We start from the raw sequence: 18,321 nt of genomic DNA on the forward strand, positions 1-18,321 counted from the left end.
GGTAGATCCCTTCATGGGAATGCTGAGTTCCAGATTAAAAAAAAATTGTGAGTCTCTGTCTCAAAAACAAGGTATGACAGCTATTGAGGCCAGCCATCAATGTGAGCTTTTGGCAACTACATGTACATGCATAGGGCAAGAGCATCCACATACGCAAGAGGCAAAAAAGGGAGAGAGAAGAGATAAGTCTTATATCTATTGGCTGTTCTCTCCTAATTTCTTTATTTTCCTACCCCTGGAAATTGCTAATCTAATTTCGTTCTTTGTTCTTTGCCCTGAGCATTTTTTAAAGTGTTAAATACACTTTGTCTGGTATCATTCCTAAGCCACGTAAGTGCCTTTCAGTGGTAAAAAGCAGCATCCTTGACATAGGGAGTTCTAATTAAAACAGCATTGACTAAAATAGACAGATGCTTCCTGACGTTTAGCCATTGCCTGTAACAGGCCAGTGAATACAAACCAAAACACAAGTGAGTCTTCTTGTTTCTGAGACAGTGATAGTTTTCCCAGGGTATACACATTCATATGGCCAGTTATAGAATTCTAGCATAAAACCAGCTAATAGGAATGAGGTGACACCCCATCTTTGTGGAAAGTAGAGCATTATGACTGAAGTCCAATCTTAGCTTGAGAAAGGGAGAGCAGTGATAGGATGCATGCGGTTAGATTGTTATTTTTAAAAAATCATACCCACTTTACTACAAGTCAGTTTACTTAAATCAGGACCATCCAACAAAAACATTGTTAGCCATTCTTTTTTTTTTTTTTTTGGTTTTTCGAGACAGAGTTTCTCTGTGTAGCCTTGGCTGTCCTGGACTCACTTTGTAGATCAGGCTGGCCTCGAACTCACAGAGATCCGCCTGCCTCTGCCTCCCGAGTGCTGGGATTAAAGGCATGCGCCACCATGCCCGGCTTGTTAGCCATTCTTGATCTGAATTTTGGTGTATGAATTTAAGTTATGGTAAACATGAAAAACCATAGGACATTTGCTTTTAAATAAATAAGGCAGTGGAATTACTTATCAGTAGCGTTTTTTTTTTTTTTTTAAATCAGCAGCCTTTTTAAGATGAGCTATTAGGTCTGCCCTTTCTCCCTTCTTCTTAATTCCAGTAACGATCATTTCTGTTCCAGAGATGTACTTTTTGGGATTCTCTTAATCCTCTATCAGGCCTTTGTTATTGTTGGCATCCATGTAGGAGAATCCAGCGGCCTGACCTGTCTTCTGCCCAGACCATGGAGATTTGGTCCAGCCTTATTCTTGCCTCCCTGTTCCACGGTGTGGCACTAGGTGCCCTTCTGAACAAAAATCTTGCCTTTTTCAACATCACCAATTTTTAATTTGTTCTTGGGTGGTCAACACCACAAATGTTACTACCCAAAGATGGACGTCCTACTCTCTTGCCCTGAACATTTTAATGAATAAGATAGTAAATCATATGACCATTTATGCCTGACTTCTCTTGCAGTATGATTTTAAGGTTTTTCTGTATCAAGACTTGACATATAACCAACCACCACATAACACCCCAGTCCACAATCAACTACAGAGAGCCCACAACACTGTATGGCCTGCTTTGTGTTTACACAGGATGCGTTTCTTACAAGCTGTCTCATGATAAGTGACTACTATATTATGCTTATCCATTCATCAGCTGATGAATATCTAGACTGCTTTCTTTTTGAGCTATTACAAATAATGATGGTTAATAATCACGCATCAATTTTTGTATGGGCATGCTCACTTGGGTGAAATTGCTGCATCACACAACTCTGTTTAACATAAACTTACCTGTGGTGGTTTATGCCTATAACCTCAGCTTTCTTTTTTTTTTTTTATTCTTTTATTTAATAAATTACTTATTGATACTGTGACCTCAAAGTCAAGGGAGCTCAAGACCAGGCCCCAAAAGGCTGTGAGCGGTCACCAGGGCTACACAAGATACAACACAGGCTGCACCCCTTCCCTTAACCTAGGATGTTAAAACAGCATGGCTAGCACAGGCAGCCTGCGGAAATTTTATTATGGAATAAGATCATTCCAGCTGATTCTTCCCAAACAGCCCCCCCCTCAGCTCCCCCCGCACCACACACAGGAGTCGTGTCCACCCAGGTCAGACTTGTCCAGAAAGTAGCAGATTACTGGACACAGATACCTGATAATGGAGACTGTTTTGCAGGTTATTGACAAGAATAGGCACCGATTTCCTCCTTCCCTTTCAGAAAAGCAGCCCCTTTTAAACAAAGCCTCTATTAATCAGAAGTTCAGATCACACATAGCAATCAATTGAAGCTGTTTAGGGTATTTACAGTAATTGATCTCAGACAAGTTTCTCACACGTGCTGTGTACTATTCATACACATGTACTTTTCAAAGAATTCAAAAGCCATTAGGATGTTCTCGACTCCTGCCTGATAGTCTGAGGGCCACTGACTGCATACAATCATCAGAGACAGCTTTCTTTTCTATTTAAAATTTGTGTGTGTGTGTGTGTGTGTGTGTGTGTGTGTGTGTGTGTACATATTTGTGCAGGTGCCTGTGGAAGCCAGAAGAGGAAACTAGACCCTCAGGAGCTGGATGCTGTAGTTTTAGGAACTGACCCCTGGCCCTCCATAAGAGCAGCAAGTGCTGTTAACCGATGAGCTATCCCAGCTATCTCCTCTTTCTCTTTCTTTTTAATGTATTTTATGAGTATTTGCCTCAATGTATGTAAGTGCACTATGCAGATACTGGTGCCTGGAGAAGTCAGAGAGGTATTAAATCCTCTGGACCTGGGGTTACACATGGTTTTGAGCCATCATGTGGGTTCTGGAACTGAACTCCCTGGGTCCTCTGCAAGAGCAACCGATGTTCCTAACCCTGAAGCCATTTCCCAGTCCCTCCTCTTCACTTTCTTGATGGTCTATTGTACATACAAAGGGTTTTTTTTTGTTTTTTTTTTTTAAGCCTGATGAAGTTCAATTTATTTATCTTGAACATGTGGCTTTTTAAAATCGAGGACACTTCTGCCAAGGTCACAAAAACTCCTTTTTTATTTTAATTTTTCCTTCTTGTAGTTTTAGCTCTTATGTCTCTGATCCATTTATATGTAGTAGAAGAGAGCTAACCTGATTAATTGCATGTGCGTATTCAAACTCATCTAGTTTTGTTTTAAGCTTAATTTAGTGTTTCTAGGCAAGGTTTTTTGTACCAAGAGAAACCAATTTAGGTGATCTGATGTGAGAAAGAAGAAGTAGGCATCAGTACTTAAAAGATGGCTGGGCCTCACAAGTAATGGAATACAGTGTGGGCGGCTCTCTTCCATACTTCCCTTCATCTACACCATTTTCTCTCTGCAGACCAATCTCTTCCTGTTTCTCCAAGACAAAGGTGGAAATGTCTACAGATATGTTTTAAGTCCTTATAACTTCTAATTAAGACTGGCTGTTACTGTCTCATTATAAATGCCCAGCAAGCTTGAATGGTCCAGCCAAAGTCTATTTTTATCCTTGATCCTATTACCTGTGGTTAAAGGGGGAACGGCTGCAAGCAGGACACATGCATCATTTGGGGCAGGGGGAGTACTGTGCCTGTCAGACAGGTGAGCGCTCAGAGAAGTGAACTTCCAAGAACTGGGCAGACTCGTACCTCCTGCAAACACTCTCTTTGCTTAAAGTCTTAGAAAATAGACAATGCAAAGAAAATAAAGGGGACTATAATATAACAGCAAAAATTATTATAAAGATCAATTCAGATGTTAGAAAATATTAAATTTTATTTTTGACAGTTAAATCACCTGAAAGGCACAATTACTGGCAATAAAGTATTCATCTTTCCAAGAATAAAAGACTGTGAGTCTGCTGTTATGTGGCTGATAGCTCAAATCCATAAGCACTGAGCCAGAAAGACCTTTTAAAAAATGTTTTAGAAGCCAGGAGCGGTGGCACACACTGTGATCCTAGAAGTCAGGGAAATAGAGGCAGGTGGATCTCTGTGAGTTTGAGGCAGCCTGGTCTACAAAGTGAGTCTAGGACAGCCAAGGCCACACAAAGAAACACTGTCTCAGGAAAAGAAAAAAAAGTTTTAAAACACTGTATGGTTTAGATATAAAGTACTTTCCAGAAAGGTTTGCATGAAGGCTTGGCCTCCAGTTTGTGGTACTATAAATAGGTAATTTACGTCATCAGTGTACTGGGTTCAACAATGAATTCTGAGGTATTAGGAATGCTGATTAAAGAACGCAGATCACTGGAGGCAAGTTGTGGAAGGGTATATACTTCATCTCTGGGCTTATCCGTCTTTCTGTTTCCTGACATGCATGCTGTGACATCAGCAACTTTGATCTCCCATATCCTCTTACAGTCACAATATTTTTTCTTAACCAGAGGTTAATAGCAGCAACAAGCAGACCATGAACTAAATCCTCTGAAAAATGTGAGCAAAAATAAGTCTTTCTCTTTTTATTTTACTTATTGATTCAGGCTTTGTTTTGTTTTGTTTTTGAGACAGAGTCTCATGTAGGACAGGACAGCCTCAAACTTGCTATTTTGGAACTTGAAGTTGGCTTTGAACTTCTGACCCTCCTGTTTCTGCTTCCTAAATACTGCGACGGTGCTGGGATTAAATGCCTCCCTGCCCCTGCCAGCTGGAGGTTAAACCCAGGGCCTTGTGTACTGGCTGGGCCAGTACTTTACCACTGAACTGTATTATATCTCAACCCCCCCCCTCCTTTAAAATTGCTTCTCTCAGGTATCTGTCAAAGTAATCAACAGAAAGCTAACTTAAAAATGCTTAAGAACTGACACAGGTAAGAGCTATCAGACTTAGAAAATGAGACAATCGCCCCAAGTTCAGTCACAATGAAGTAGAGCTGACACAGGTAAGAGCTATCAGACTTAGAAAATGAGACAACTGCCCCAAGTTCAGTCACAATGAAGTAGAAGAGGTGATAGGCTTTGTTGTTGTTGTTTTTAATTTTTTTAAAATTCATTTTCATTTCATGTGCATTGGTGTTTGCCTCCATATATTTCTGTGTGAGAGTGTCATATCCTCTAGAACCGTAGTTACAGATAGTTGTGAGCTGCCATGTGGGCGCTGGGAATTGAACCTGGGTCATCTGAAAGAGCAGCTGGTGCTTTAACAGCTAAGCCATCTTTCCAGGCCCAAGCAAAAGGAGCAAGCAAATAAGCACAAACCAAATAAGCACATGATTCTAGCAAACAACACTAAGATTCACTGACTAATCATCTCAGTAAACTGTTATAAGTGGAAAAAAAGAAAAGCATCATTTATGGTACCCTCTATTTAACTAGATCCCTCATGCTTCCCACAAGGAGTTTCCCAATACACTTTAGCAAAGTAGTTAGCCCGTATTTAATAAGCTTCTAATCTACTACCTCAGCAGAACACACCAAAAATAGAAGTCTGAACATCAGGCACTGGCACAAAGCTGTAATCCTAGCACTTAGGAAGCAGAGGCTGGGGCAAAAGAAAGGTGAGTTTGAGGCCAGTCTGTGTTACATAGTAAAGTCTAGGTAAATCTAAGGCATGTAGCAAGACCCTGTCTCAAAACAGAATACTCACCTGCAACTTCCTTACAGTTTGTCCCCAATGGGGCTTTTCCTAGCTCTATATGTGGGCCTCTAGCTGTGACTTTTGTTTAAGCAGTTTCTAATTTCTAAATATTCCTGATTAATGGTCTTAGGCTAGGATCAAACAGCATAAAGACAATTTTCTCTCAAGTCTTTAAAAGACTATGGATTGTACTGATTTGTAAATAACAACTAAATAATTTTATTAGAAATATTTTTCACAAGTAACAAAATTATCTGCCTATGCCCTAACACCTGTTAAAAGCCATCTCCTTAAGCAGCAGTACATTCATTCATTTACCTGTACTTACACTTGTAACAACTCAGATAAAGGAAAAGGACATTAATTTTAATATTTAACATAATTCCAGAAATAAATTTTCTTATAGCAAACTGCTTTCAACAACAAAAGAAATTAAATTTTATTTCTGCTGCTAGATATATTTAAGTAATATAATATTATTTTCTCATTTATTTATTTAATCACCTTACAGCCTGATTCCATATCCCTCCCAGTCCCACCCTCACACCATTTCCCCCTCTCCTCAGAGAAGGGGAGGACCCCCACGAGTACTAACCCACCCTGGCACCCCAACTGGCAGCAGGACTAAGTGCATCCTCTCTCACTGAGGTCAGACAAGGCAGCCCAGCTAGGAGAAAGGAATCCAAAGGCAGGCAACAGAGTCAAAGACAGCCCTGCTCCAATTGTTAGGGGAGTTATTTCTAGTGCTAGAAATATTAATCTCTACACATTAATATGGGATCCAACATGAATATATTTAATTTTCTTCTTTAGAGATGGGTTTTTGTTTTATTTTGTTTGCTTCTTTTTTAAAGCAAGTGTCACTATGCAGTCCTGGCTGACCTGGAACTCCCAGAGATCCCTTGCTTCTGCCTCAAGAGTGCTCCGATTATAGATGTGCACCACCATGCTTAGTCTGGTTAAGATGGCATTTTCATTAGTAAACTTTTAGGGATTTAAAAAAAGATCCTTGGTGCTAGATAAAAAAACGTATGAGGCTATTGGTCTGGACTGAGCTTATCCTAGGCTCAGTCAGGACAACTCACACTCTAGTCATGCATCAGTCAGCCAAAAGTAAGCTATCAGAACTTCCAAGAATTCATGAGAACGAGAGACGAGCTCTAGTTCTAGCCCAATAAGGTAGTGACCCCTCTGCTTCAGCCTTCAGAAAAGATGTAGCCAAAACAGCTGATATACTCTGTCCAGTGTCTATGCCTCTGGCTTTCTGTCTGTGAAGCGTCGTTATAAAGTGGGTACTGCCACTTCAGGAATCAGCTATAAAAGCCAAGTCAGACCTTTAACTAAACCTATTGTGATTTGTGTCTTTTAGTCTATGTATGACTATTTTCTAATGACATTTCTGGAGTTTTGTGTTTGGTTTTTGAGACTTGGTCTTGCTATGTTCTTAATGGCTATTTTGAATATCCAATAATATTGGTCCTCTGCCCTTAGGTGTGTATTAGATAATACACTATCATAATTAAATTTCATTTTCATAACGACAAGAAAAATAGAGAAAGTCTACTTAGCACTCCCCCAAGTCAAACAGCAAAGTGTGGAATAGTTTCTAAACCACAGGTTAATAACTTAGGACACTGTCTTAGTTTTGTTTATCAATTTCTCTGTCTGTGATAAAACGCCATGCAACTTGGGGAAGAGAAGATTTCTTTCAGCTTACAACTTTATGGTCACATCTATCATCAGGGGGAAGTCCAGCCAGGAGCATGGAGGCAACTTCAGTAGAGACCATAAAGAAATGCCACTTATTGACTTGTTTTTCATGGCTTATAGCATGCTTTCTTATATAATTTTATTATATAATTTGGGACCACCCACAGACAGCTGGGGCCTCCCACATGAATCATTAATCAAGAAAATGCACCATAGGCTATGACAGGTGAATTTGATGGGGGTATTTTCTCAACTAAGAGTCCCTCTTTCAAATGACTCTAGCTTGTGTCAAGTTGACAAAAACAAACAAACCCCACAAACCTACCAAGGCAGATACAATAAAAGTATCCATTTATAAGGCATGCTAAAATTTCCCAGCGCTAGACCATCATCTTATGTTATTTGGTCTTATCTAATTTTCCCATTACTCTCTTAAGGTTTGCACTGAACAACAGAACACCCCATTGGCATTGAGACTGATGATAGAAACCGTGAATGGAAACATCTTGAAATAAGACTAAATGGAGAGAAAGCTTTCTTTTAAAGTCTAGATGTATAACGCTATATTCACATGTTTAACAAATGCTTTCTGAAAATCCATAGAGCAAGATGGGGATGTGGAATATTTGGTTTTGGCAATATTAAATAGGGCTCAGACCAGATTATACTGAGAAAATGGCAAACATCACAAAGGCTGAGGTAAAATCCTAAAGTAGGCGACAACTTCACATGCCTGAGGACCAAAGAAGACACTGGAAAAGAGTACTAGCAAATAAGGTTGGAGGGGCTACAAAGAGCCAAGATCACTGAGGGCCAGATACACAATCATAAGTGCTGTAGCTTTTTTTATACTAAGTGAAAGGGGGGAAAGCAACCAATAGGAACTACAAACCAAGTTGAAAGTGTTGCAAGCAGCAAAGCACTAGGGTGAAGAAAAATAAAGAACAGGAAAAAAAATCTTTGCCAACTAGTCATCTGAAAGGGGATTAATATGTACAATCTTTAAAAATTCTAAAAATTAAGGGCTACAGAGATGGCTGAGTTCAGACCACTGACTGGCCGGGCGTGGTGGCACATGTCTTTAATCTCAGCATTCAGGAAGCAGAGGCAGAGGCAGGTGGATCACTGTGAGTTCGAGGCCAGCCTGGTCTACAAAGTGAGTCCGGGACAGCCAAGGCTACACAGAGAGACCCTGTCTCGAAAAACTGGAAAAAAAAAAAAAAAAAAAGACCACTAGCTGCTTTTGCAGAGGATCTGGATTTGATTCCCAGCACCCACACGGAACGTTTAACTGCAGTTCCAGATAATGACACCCTCTTCTGGTCTCAGCAAGCGCTGTGTACACACTGTTCACAGACATACATGTAGACAAAACATCAATACACATGATAAAATAAAAATATGAAAGATATTTAACAAGTTTAGTTAAAAAAAAAAAAAACTAAGTTGAGCAGTGGTAGGGCACACACTTTAGAGGCAGAGGCAGGTGGATTTCTGTGAGTTCGAGGCCAGCTTGGTCTACAGAGTGAGTCCAGGACAGTCAAGGCTACACAGAGAAACCCTGTCTCAAAACAAACAAACAAACAACAACAAAAACTTAAAAAACTTAGGGACTAGTGAGATGGCTCATGGGTGGAGGTACTTGTCACCAAGTCTAATGACCAGAGTTCAATCCCAAGGATGCAATGTGGCAGAATAAAAGATCTGAATCCTCCAAGTTGTCCTGTGACCTACACATATTTATGGTGATAGTTAACTATAAGAAATCCAAGAAAAATAATTCAAAAGTGTGATTACAAGTGTGTATATAGAAACAAAAAGATATAAACATTTCTTTATTCATTTTTTAAAAATATAATTACATCCTCTCCCCTTCTCTTTCCTTCCTTCAGTGCTTCCTGTATATCTCCCTTTACTCCCTCTTGAATTCATGGCCTCTTTTTATTTAATAGTTATTATTACACACATATGTTATATGTAACATATGCTCATTTAGTGTTAATTGTATATATTTATATGATTTCAGGACTGACCACTTGAACTAAATAACCAATCAGGGGACTCATCCCTGGGGAAAATTATTTCTCTTGCTTGAAGCATTCTTTAGATGGCTGGAGTTCTTTCTCCAGGGATTGGGCCATATGAGATTTCTCCTTTCCATATTAGCTCTGAACAAGAGAAACACTTCAATCCTCCCCCCCCCCCCAGACACACTGGATGAAAAATCCAGTATGTCAAAGAAAAGGCTTCATGGAAAGCTTTACCAACAGACAAAAGAAAGGACAAAGTATCAGGATTTGAAGACAAGATAGAGGAATTATTCAGAGGATGAAGACAACGACAAAGATAAATAAATAAGAAAACACAAACAGAACATTTGTAATCTGTGAAAATGCCCAATTCATGATTCATGGGCACAAGAGAGAACTGCACATTAAAGGTACAAAAAACATTTTTAATAAAATAAAAAAGGGGCAAAGTATCATTATTTGTAGATTATGAGTCTATATACAAACACTGATGATTCTAAGTGAAAACTGATCTGATAAAGACTTTCAGTAAAGTGGCAAACAATAAAATTAACTAAAAAAATCAGTAGCCTTCCTATCTGTCACAACAAACATAGTGAGGAAAAAAGACATGTATCTCCAACAGATAGCATGAAGGAGAGCAATGTTGTTTTAGTAGAGACATGGGGGGGGGGTGTGGTGGTGGGGCGCTAGCTAGACTCCTCAGGAGTCCCTCTAACTTGTTTTAAATGGATGTTTGCCCTGTTCAAGAGAGGAGGAAACAAAGAATAAAGAACCACAGCAGAGGCAGGAGCTCTACTTGCTTAGGACTCACAGCTTAGCGGGCAAAAGGGCAGGGGCCAAACTTTCCAGAAGATAAATGGTAAAAGAAATCCTTCTTTTGAATAACCTGTCCCCATCAGAATAATTTGCTCATAGTACTGAAAGGTACTGTGGACATAATCTCCACAAAAGCTCTAAACAGTGGAATGATGTTAAAAGAATGCAAAAAAAAAAAAAAAAAAAAGTGTATGTGGTTAGACAGTTCTGATTTCTTCAGTTATGCTGAAATGTCAGCATTTTACATAGCTTTGGCTGTATCAGCTATATTCAAAGATTTACATAAGATAAATTTCTTAGTCCAGAATTTTTGGAAAGGCATTATGATAGAGTTTTCAGTGAATATGAGACATTATTTCACTTAGAAAACTATGTCAAAGCAAGAGTCACTGAAGCTTCTTGGTGGAGATCAGATCAACTTCACAATTGGATGGCACTTACTAGTAAATCTGAGAATCTTAAATCAACAACAGAACTGTAACACAAAAATTGTAACATCTAGTTTGAGGAACTTTATATCTTGAAAGATATTCATGGCTAACCTTAATAAGATGCAGTCCATCCTGGGCATCCTCAAGACCAAAGCTCTCATCTAGATCTTTGGTCTGTTTCAGAGCAGGACCACAGACAAAAGATCTACTTAAACGGATCAGGGATTTGAAGAGCCTAGCTCAGCAAAATGCCAAATATACAATAACCGTTTACAAGTCTCAATCCAAGTTCAGCATTTAGTACTAGCTATGTGACACCAGCCGCTCTTTCCATGAGGGGCATTACTGCTAATCTGCTAAGTCAATGCTTCATCATTCTTATTTTTCAGTCCAGGTCAGACTTGCAGGTGTTGTTGCTTGCACACTAGAGCACTCATGGGCATACCCCCAGCTCTTTGCATCATCTCAGAATTCTGAGTCCATTAATTACGGGAATACTGAGCATAGCTGGGCTCATGAAGGCAAAGCTATGGCTGAGAGTGGTGTAGAAAAGAAGGCATTGGTCACAGCAGGCAACACCTGTATACATGTAGTCCTGTTTGGTGAAGACGCCATACAGCATGGCATGCAGTACACACCTGACACCCTAAATGACAGTGCCTGTCTCAGCTGAAGGGAAACAGGGTGCACAGAGCTCTGTTGGAGATCAACTATGTCCACAGTGTGAGCTTTTGGAGCAGATAAAACTGATGTGAAAATTACTTGATACTGAAACTTAGCAACTTCCTGAAAATGTGGTTTCACAAAGTCCTAAAGAAAATGTGTATTTGCTTTTTACAGTTTTCTAGAACTTTTCCTAAGAGTTGTGAACTTGAACATGTTGAGGGTGTTAGTTTTACTTCCGAAAGCATTGTAAAACAGTAGAGCCAGCAATGCTACTTTATGCTTTATTGAAACTCCATGTTTTCTTTTCTAATTCGCAGAATAGCCATTTCTTTCAAATAGTTTAATGTGTACAAAAGAGGACTGTCACTATAGTAGTCTGTTGCTATTACTTAATGCTGAGTTTTTACAAAAAAAACAAACCAAAACCAATCAAACAAAACAAGCCCCCAACTCAGAATGCTTACCTGTAATTAAAACGCTTCAGATTACAGAATTAAAAGAAAGAGTAAACCACTCCTTTGTTTTCAATTATGCAACAGAGTGCGCCACTGTCGACGGAACTACTGGGATTTAGTCTTCTGTTTTCTAAAGCAGTATTGACCTTATTCATGAAAATGACTCTTAGGTTTGGCAGATCTATGAATGACACAGATTATGCTAATCTGTGCTGATTTTTTTTGTGGAAGGGGCTTTGTAGGGGTATTTTCTTAAAGTAATACAGTACAATAGGCATAAAATGGAATAATTAAAACTTTGGCCTTCCTTGGGGAGAGCTCCTAATAAGTATTCAATGTGGAAATTCACAAACATTTTCTTGTGGTGGCTTGAATGAGAATGACCCTCACAGGCTCATATATTTGAGTGCCTAGTTCCAGCTGATGGAATTATTTGGGAAGGAATAGGAGGTATGGCCTCAGTAGAGGAGTGTGTCACTGAGTGGACTTTGAGGTATTAAAAGCCTACATCAGGCCCAGTCCCTCTCACTCTGCCTCCAACTTGCGGACAAAATGTAAGCTCTCAGCTACTGCTCCAGAGCCATGGCTCCCTGCTGCCATGTTCCCCACCATGATGGTCAAGAACTCACCCTCTGAAACTACAGCAAGCCTCCAAATAAACTCTCTCTTTTATAATTAGCTTTGGCCATGGTATGGCTTTACAACAACAGAAAAGTAACTAAGACAGTCTTGTGCAAATTATTATACAGCAAATTACTAGTATTCAATACTAACTGGGCAGGTGGGAAGGCTCAAAGGGTAAAGATGACTGCTGTGCAAGCCTGATGACTTGAACTTGATCCTAAGTACCCACCATAGTGGCCGGGCGTGGTGGCGCACGGCTTTAATCCCAGCACTTGGGAGGCAGAGGCAGGTGGATTACTGTGAGTTCAAGGCCAGCCTGCTCTACAAATCGAGTCTAGGACAGCCAAGGCTACACAGAGAGACCCTATCTTGAGAGAAAAAAAAAGTCCACCATAGAAGGAAAGAATTGTCCTCTGACTTTATATGTACACTGTGGTATATATGTACACATACACCCAAATATTAATAAATAAAACAATTAAATATATTTTTAAAAGGCAACCAATTTTTCACCACTTTTTTTCTGGTGCCCTCAATAAGCAACATCTCTAAGACTTATCTATATAAAGCTATAAGAATGATAGGTGTCTATTTTGGGGACACGAAGATTACAAGTAACAACTAATCACAGTATGCCAGGGCCAATTCAACATAGCAATTAAGAAATCTACATAATTATTCTTTGCCATCCTGTCTAACTACTCATTGGTCAGTAAAACAAGCCTTCCAACCAACGTTTTAGGAAGACTTAAGGATTCTTTCAAGGAGCACAAGTCAGAAAACCCACTATAGAAAATATAGACATATTTCATTTTGTTTAATTTAAATGGAAGTCCACAATCTTTTTCTAAGGTTGTCTCTACTGGAATTTGTGTAAAATAACTCATGGTTTGAATAGAAAAAGAAAAACCATTCTGATCTTGAAATAATCCCTTAGGTAGCTGGGCAGAGCTCAACGTTCTATATTTCATGTTTTGTAAAAACAAGGAATGTCTTCTTGCCAAGCTAGTTCTTAGACCGTCAAACAACAAAATAGCTTCCACTTTGGCAACCACAGGCTACCATTAGAGACTTTCATAAGGAAGACGTGGGTGTGTGATGTGCCAAAGAAAACACAGTATGCTACTAATGTACTAGAAGCTGAAGACAGGTACGACTTTATGGTTTTGTTTTTAAACAAACCAATGTAAACACAAAGTTGAAAAGCTGTACTTTAAGTATGATCATGTAATACACTCATACTTAGATTGTTACACTAGAAGTGGTTTCCTTTTACATTATAAAGGTTTAATTTTACTTAAGGCAGCTATTTAATATTATCTTTTTAACACTTAAAAAAATGTGGGAGGGCCAATGAGCTGGATCAGCGAGTAAAAGCATTTGCTGTAGAAGAAAGCCTGATGGCTAGAGTTAAATCCCCAGATCCCAAGGTGGAAGGAAGGAGACAAGAGACTCCCCAAAATTGCCCTCTGATCTCCACACATGCACCACAGTGTATAGGTAGCATGCAGTGTATGTACACACACACACATACACACAAATTATTAAAATTGTGAGAGATGTATACAGTTGTTAATTTTTTAATGTCATAGAAGTATCTTCATTCTGAGGAAAAAATAATGAATTTATTAGAATATCTAGCAGGCTTTGTAATTTAAAAGTAAAATTTTGTTGAAAAGAGTTTTAAAACCCCCCAAAACAAACAAACAAACAAACAACAGGCTGGTGCAATGGTTCAACAGTTGAGAGCATTTCCAGCTTTATCAGAGGCCCAGAATTTGCATTCCAGCATCCATATCAGGTGGATGTGGAGTTAAACCTGTAACTCCAGCTCCAAAGAAGCTGGTGCCTGCTTCTAGCTTCCTTTAGTACTCACATACACATTGACATGCATAAATATACCTTAAAAAAAAGAAAAATAACAAATGCTGGCAAGAATGTGGACAAAAGGGCCCCCTTACACATTGCTGGCAGGTAAACCAGTACAGTCACTGTTAAAATCAGGGTTCTCCAATACTTTGAAAGTGCTATTGCCGGCTGCTTAGGATAAGTAAGTTACACATGTTAGTTGATCAAATCATGGTCATATCAATTACTAGTCTATTTTTATCACAAGAATATACATTCTAGGTGTAACATATAGATAGGATTCTATAGAAAGATAAAATAGTTAGATAAGGTCTTCAAAAATGTCAGAGACATGCAGAATATGGCATATCAAGAGGTTTTAATTATTTCAAAGATACATTTACAATGAGACAGGTTAACACCTGGCAACCTCCAGCCTACCTCAAAGAAGATAATGAGCATCAAAGAACCTCCTTATGGAGATGGCTTCAAATGTAGCAAACCAGCCACTGGGCAAAATGTTCTCATTTCTACCACAGACAGAATTCTGCCTTTATGGAGATGGCTTCAAATGAGGCAAACCAGCCACTGGGCAAGCTTGGAGGCAGGCAGAGTTGACGACCAAACTCTGCCAAGACACAGTAAGCAAGTTCTCAATAGTTCATGCCTCACAAATACGCCTGTCAGATATATTGGGTCAAAAGGCTGAAGATGCTCAAAGTTATAGAGAATTTTGGTGACTTGTTCAGGCAGCAAACTGTGTTATCTTCTCATTTGGGAAGCTGCCAACCTGCACTCCCTATATACTCAGGTAATTAATTTTATTCTTTCTCAATGTCTCTGATGGGGTTGAAGACCAGATAGTTCAGTTTTACAATTAAGCTTAGTTGTTTAGGGGTTAAGATGTTTTTAGGTCTAGATAGATATTTTAAGTTGATAATGACAATATATCATATACATTGATTTATAGTCAGAATTTTAGATGTACCAAGATAGGGAAGATTTTTTTTTCAAGGCTGCCAAATATAAATAGCCAAAACACTACAAATGTAACATTTATATAATTACTGATTGTTTTGTGGTTCTTCTTGCTTTAGTTTATTGTATATATGCGTAATAATATAAATGTATATGTAAAATATTTAATAAAATTAAAAATTAAAAAAATTTAAAAATTAAAAACTTTTTAGAAAGAAAGAAAAAAATTGTAAAAAAAAAAAATTAGGTTTCTCAAATAACTAAAAATAGATCTCCCATATGACCAGCTGTATTAGCCTAGGGATTTACCCAAAGAACTCATATCAACACATCACATAGAGAGAGTCCTACATCAATGTTTATTAGAGCAATATTCAAAATAGCTAAGTTTATAGAGCCAACCTTGCATAAAGAAAATGTGTTATATACAAACTGGTTATCTAATATCAAATGCTCAGCCCTGAAGATATATATACAAGTAACAATACAACAGAAGAGTTAATCAGAGAGGTTACAGCTCAATTAAAAAAAAAAAAAAAACAAATCAAGCATTTTCTTAGTTGCTAGGATGCAAGAAAGAAAAACAAGCTTCCTGGCTCTTCATAAACTTAACAAACTTGGACTGTGTGTTCCCAGGGACAGAGGCCGTCATAAACAATCAAATACGGAAATAAGATGGTATTACATCGTTCAGAGGATAAAACAAAAATTAAGGGAAGGTAGACTATATGGCAATCGCTATATCACACTGGTAGTCAGAGATCTCAGTGTTAAGATTACAGTGGTATTTTGTGAGAGGCAGGATTCTCAGGTTGTCCTATAATGGCAAAATCTGGTCATCAACCTAGGAGAGGGTAACAACTACTTGCAACCAATTTATATTGAGTAAGTACGTGCATGCCATCAAAAATCGCTTGCGCAACTCAAGTTTATGCAAACATTTTGCAGTTTATCTGAAATGATCCTCAAAGGTGTATGTAAAGTTTTGGTCCTTGTTTGTGACTGTTGAGAGTTAGTGGCTTTTATGAAATAAAGCCTACTTAAGAGGAAGTAAGCTTACTGAGGGCTCACTCTTGAAACTTCTTATAGCCTCTACCACAACCTGTTTGCCTCTTCTTTTTAAATTTACTTTATTTCATCATATTAATATTTTTGCTTTAATGTATGTATGTGTACCATGTGGAGCAACAAGTGCTCTTAACCACCAAGCCATCTCTCCAGCCCATCACTTGCTTCTTGACTGCTGTGAGGGAAGGTGTTTCTTCTGCCAATGCTCCCAGCACACCCCAAAATGTAAACTAAAACAAACTTGTGTTTTGAATTGATTACCTGATTTTGTCAGTGAAAGAAAACCAACTTTCACACTTTAACTTTTAAAATTTTTCTCAGTCTAAGAAAGGTTTATACATAAGACCATACATAAAGACAAAAAATTTATTCTTACATCTTTTGAAGAACCTGGGACATCACAACCCCATTTGTTAAATCTTCCACGGTCTGGCATGGTGTATCCACATTAAAGGTCTGGATCTGAAGGAAAAAAAAATCTAATGATTAACTCTATTAAGGGGGGAATGGGAAGATACAAGTGAGGGGATAACTATTGAGACGTAATCTGAATAAATTACTTGAATTAGAGGAAAGTTTTAAAAAAGATTTTTAAGGTTTTTAAATGTGTGTGATTATCTCATCTTGGGGTCTGAAATAAAAAAATATAAAAGATAACCATAAATTTCTTCCTATCTAGGTAAAGGAGAAACTGTGGTAGACATTGGCTGATTTCTCATCATACCACCCACAGACGACAGAAGATGATGATCCTTCAGTGCCTCTCCCAGTGATGGCTGACTCAAGAATAAAAGGGGCAAGGACAGTGTGGGCCAAAGAGATATTTGTTGGAGAGCAGAGTCAATTTCTTATTAGTGTGAACTTTTGTGTTGCATCAATTACTATTAGAATCCTAACAACTTAAGGGAACAATTTATTATTTATTTATTATTGCATGCGTTCGTGTACGTGTGTGTGTGTTCATGTGTGTACTCACGTGTTTGTGCCACAGCATGCACATGATGGTCAGTGTGGGAGTTGGATCTCTCCTTCTACCATGTGGGTCCAAGGGACTGAACTCAGGTCATGAGGCTTGGTGACATGCGTCTTTATTGATTAAGCTATCTCACCAGCCCTGAAATAAGTCTTAAGGGCTATGTAATTGGCAATGCAAGACAGAGAGGAGGGATACAAAGAACTAATTTTTGAGATAGACTTGAACCACTGAACTTGAAATTATGGAATCTCTATTGTGTAGAATAAATTTGTTACTTAAACCTAGCCAGGTTTCTGGTACTCAAAGACAAAAACACCTTTATATGGATATAGAATTCCTATCCTCTGATTACCACCCATTTCAATCACTTCAATTTCAAATACATACTGAATCACAACTGACTTTGTATTAGTTAAGAGAACCGTGAGAAACGAACTCATGCAAGGCCTAGGGGCACACGCCTGTAATTCCAGCACTTGGAAGGTGGAGGCAGAAGCTCAGGGATTCAAGGCCACCTGAGCCCCCAAAAGGAAAAAGAAGTGCAGCCAACAATGACAGCCAGTAGTCCAACCTGGATTTAAAAGGGGATAAATCCTGAGGATAGACAGAGGCCATCCTGGCACTGATCTTTTACTTTGGTGAAAGCATGGTGGAATGTATGAACAAGATTTCAGCTGAGAAGATGGTATGTCGTGGGGATGAAGAGGAGGCTGGTATGGCTAGTGGACAGTATAGGAAGAAACGGAGTAGAGGAATAGAAAACTGTGAACGCAGGACTAAAGAAAGAAGCATCATTAGGCAAGCCTCGGTAAGCCACACTTGAGTTATCCTAAGAGCAATGGTAGTTTGTAAGTAAACGATTTCTAACAAGAAAGTGAGACCTGAGCTGCATACACCAAACTGGATGTAACATGAAGGAACACTGGAGGAAAAGAGGCAGGAAAGGCTGCAGTAGCAGTCTGTAACACTGACAAGGCTAAAATAGATGGCAACAACAGAAACACTGAGGTGACACCCAGGTGACCACCTATTTTTTTCATTATTGGCTTAGGAAAAAAAATGCCAGGTTAAAGTGTATATTTACTTTAAAGTTTTTTTTTTTTTTTAAAACACACATTGACAAATAAATCATGAAGCAACTTACTGTTACTAAAAATGGGTGAAT

At 38.6% G+C, this 18,321-nt stretch overlaps 1 protein-coding gene and 1 pseudogene across 1 annotated transcript in view; both read right to left on the reverse strand.

The window, feature by feature from the left end:
* Hook3 (hook microtubule tethering protein 3) overlaps window positions 1-18,321 on the reverse strand; it is an 87,093-nt gene that overhangs the window by 62,237 nt on the left and 6,535 nt on the right. Inside the window, exon 2 of the mRNA XM_051169903.1 lies at window positions 16,557-16,642. Coding sequence (XP_051025860.1) covers window positions 16,557-16,642 — 86 coding nt within the window. The remainder of the gene's footprint in view (window positions 1-16,556; window positions 16,643-18,321) is intronic.
* LOC127209787 (cytochrome c, somatic-like) lies at window positions 1,022-11,163 on the reverse strand (annotated as a pseudogene).

This window comes from Acomys russatus, chromosome 27, assembly GCF_903995435.1.
Source record: "Acomys russatus chromosome 27, mAcoRus1.1, whole genome shotgun sequence".
NCBI classification, from domain to species: Eukaryota; Metazoa; Chordata; class Mammalia; order Rodentia; family Muridae; genus Acomys; species Acomys russatus.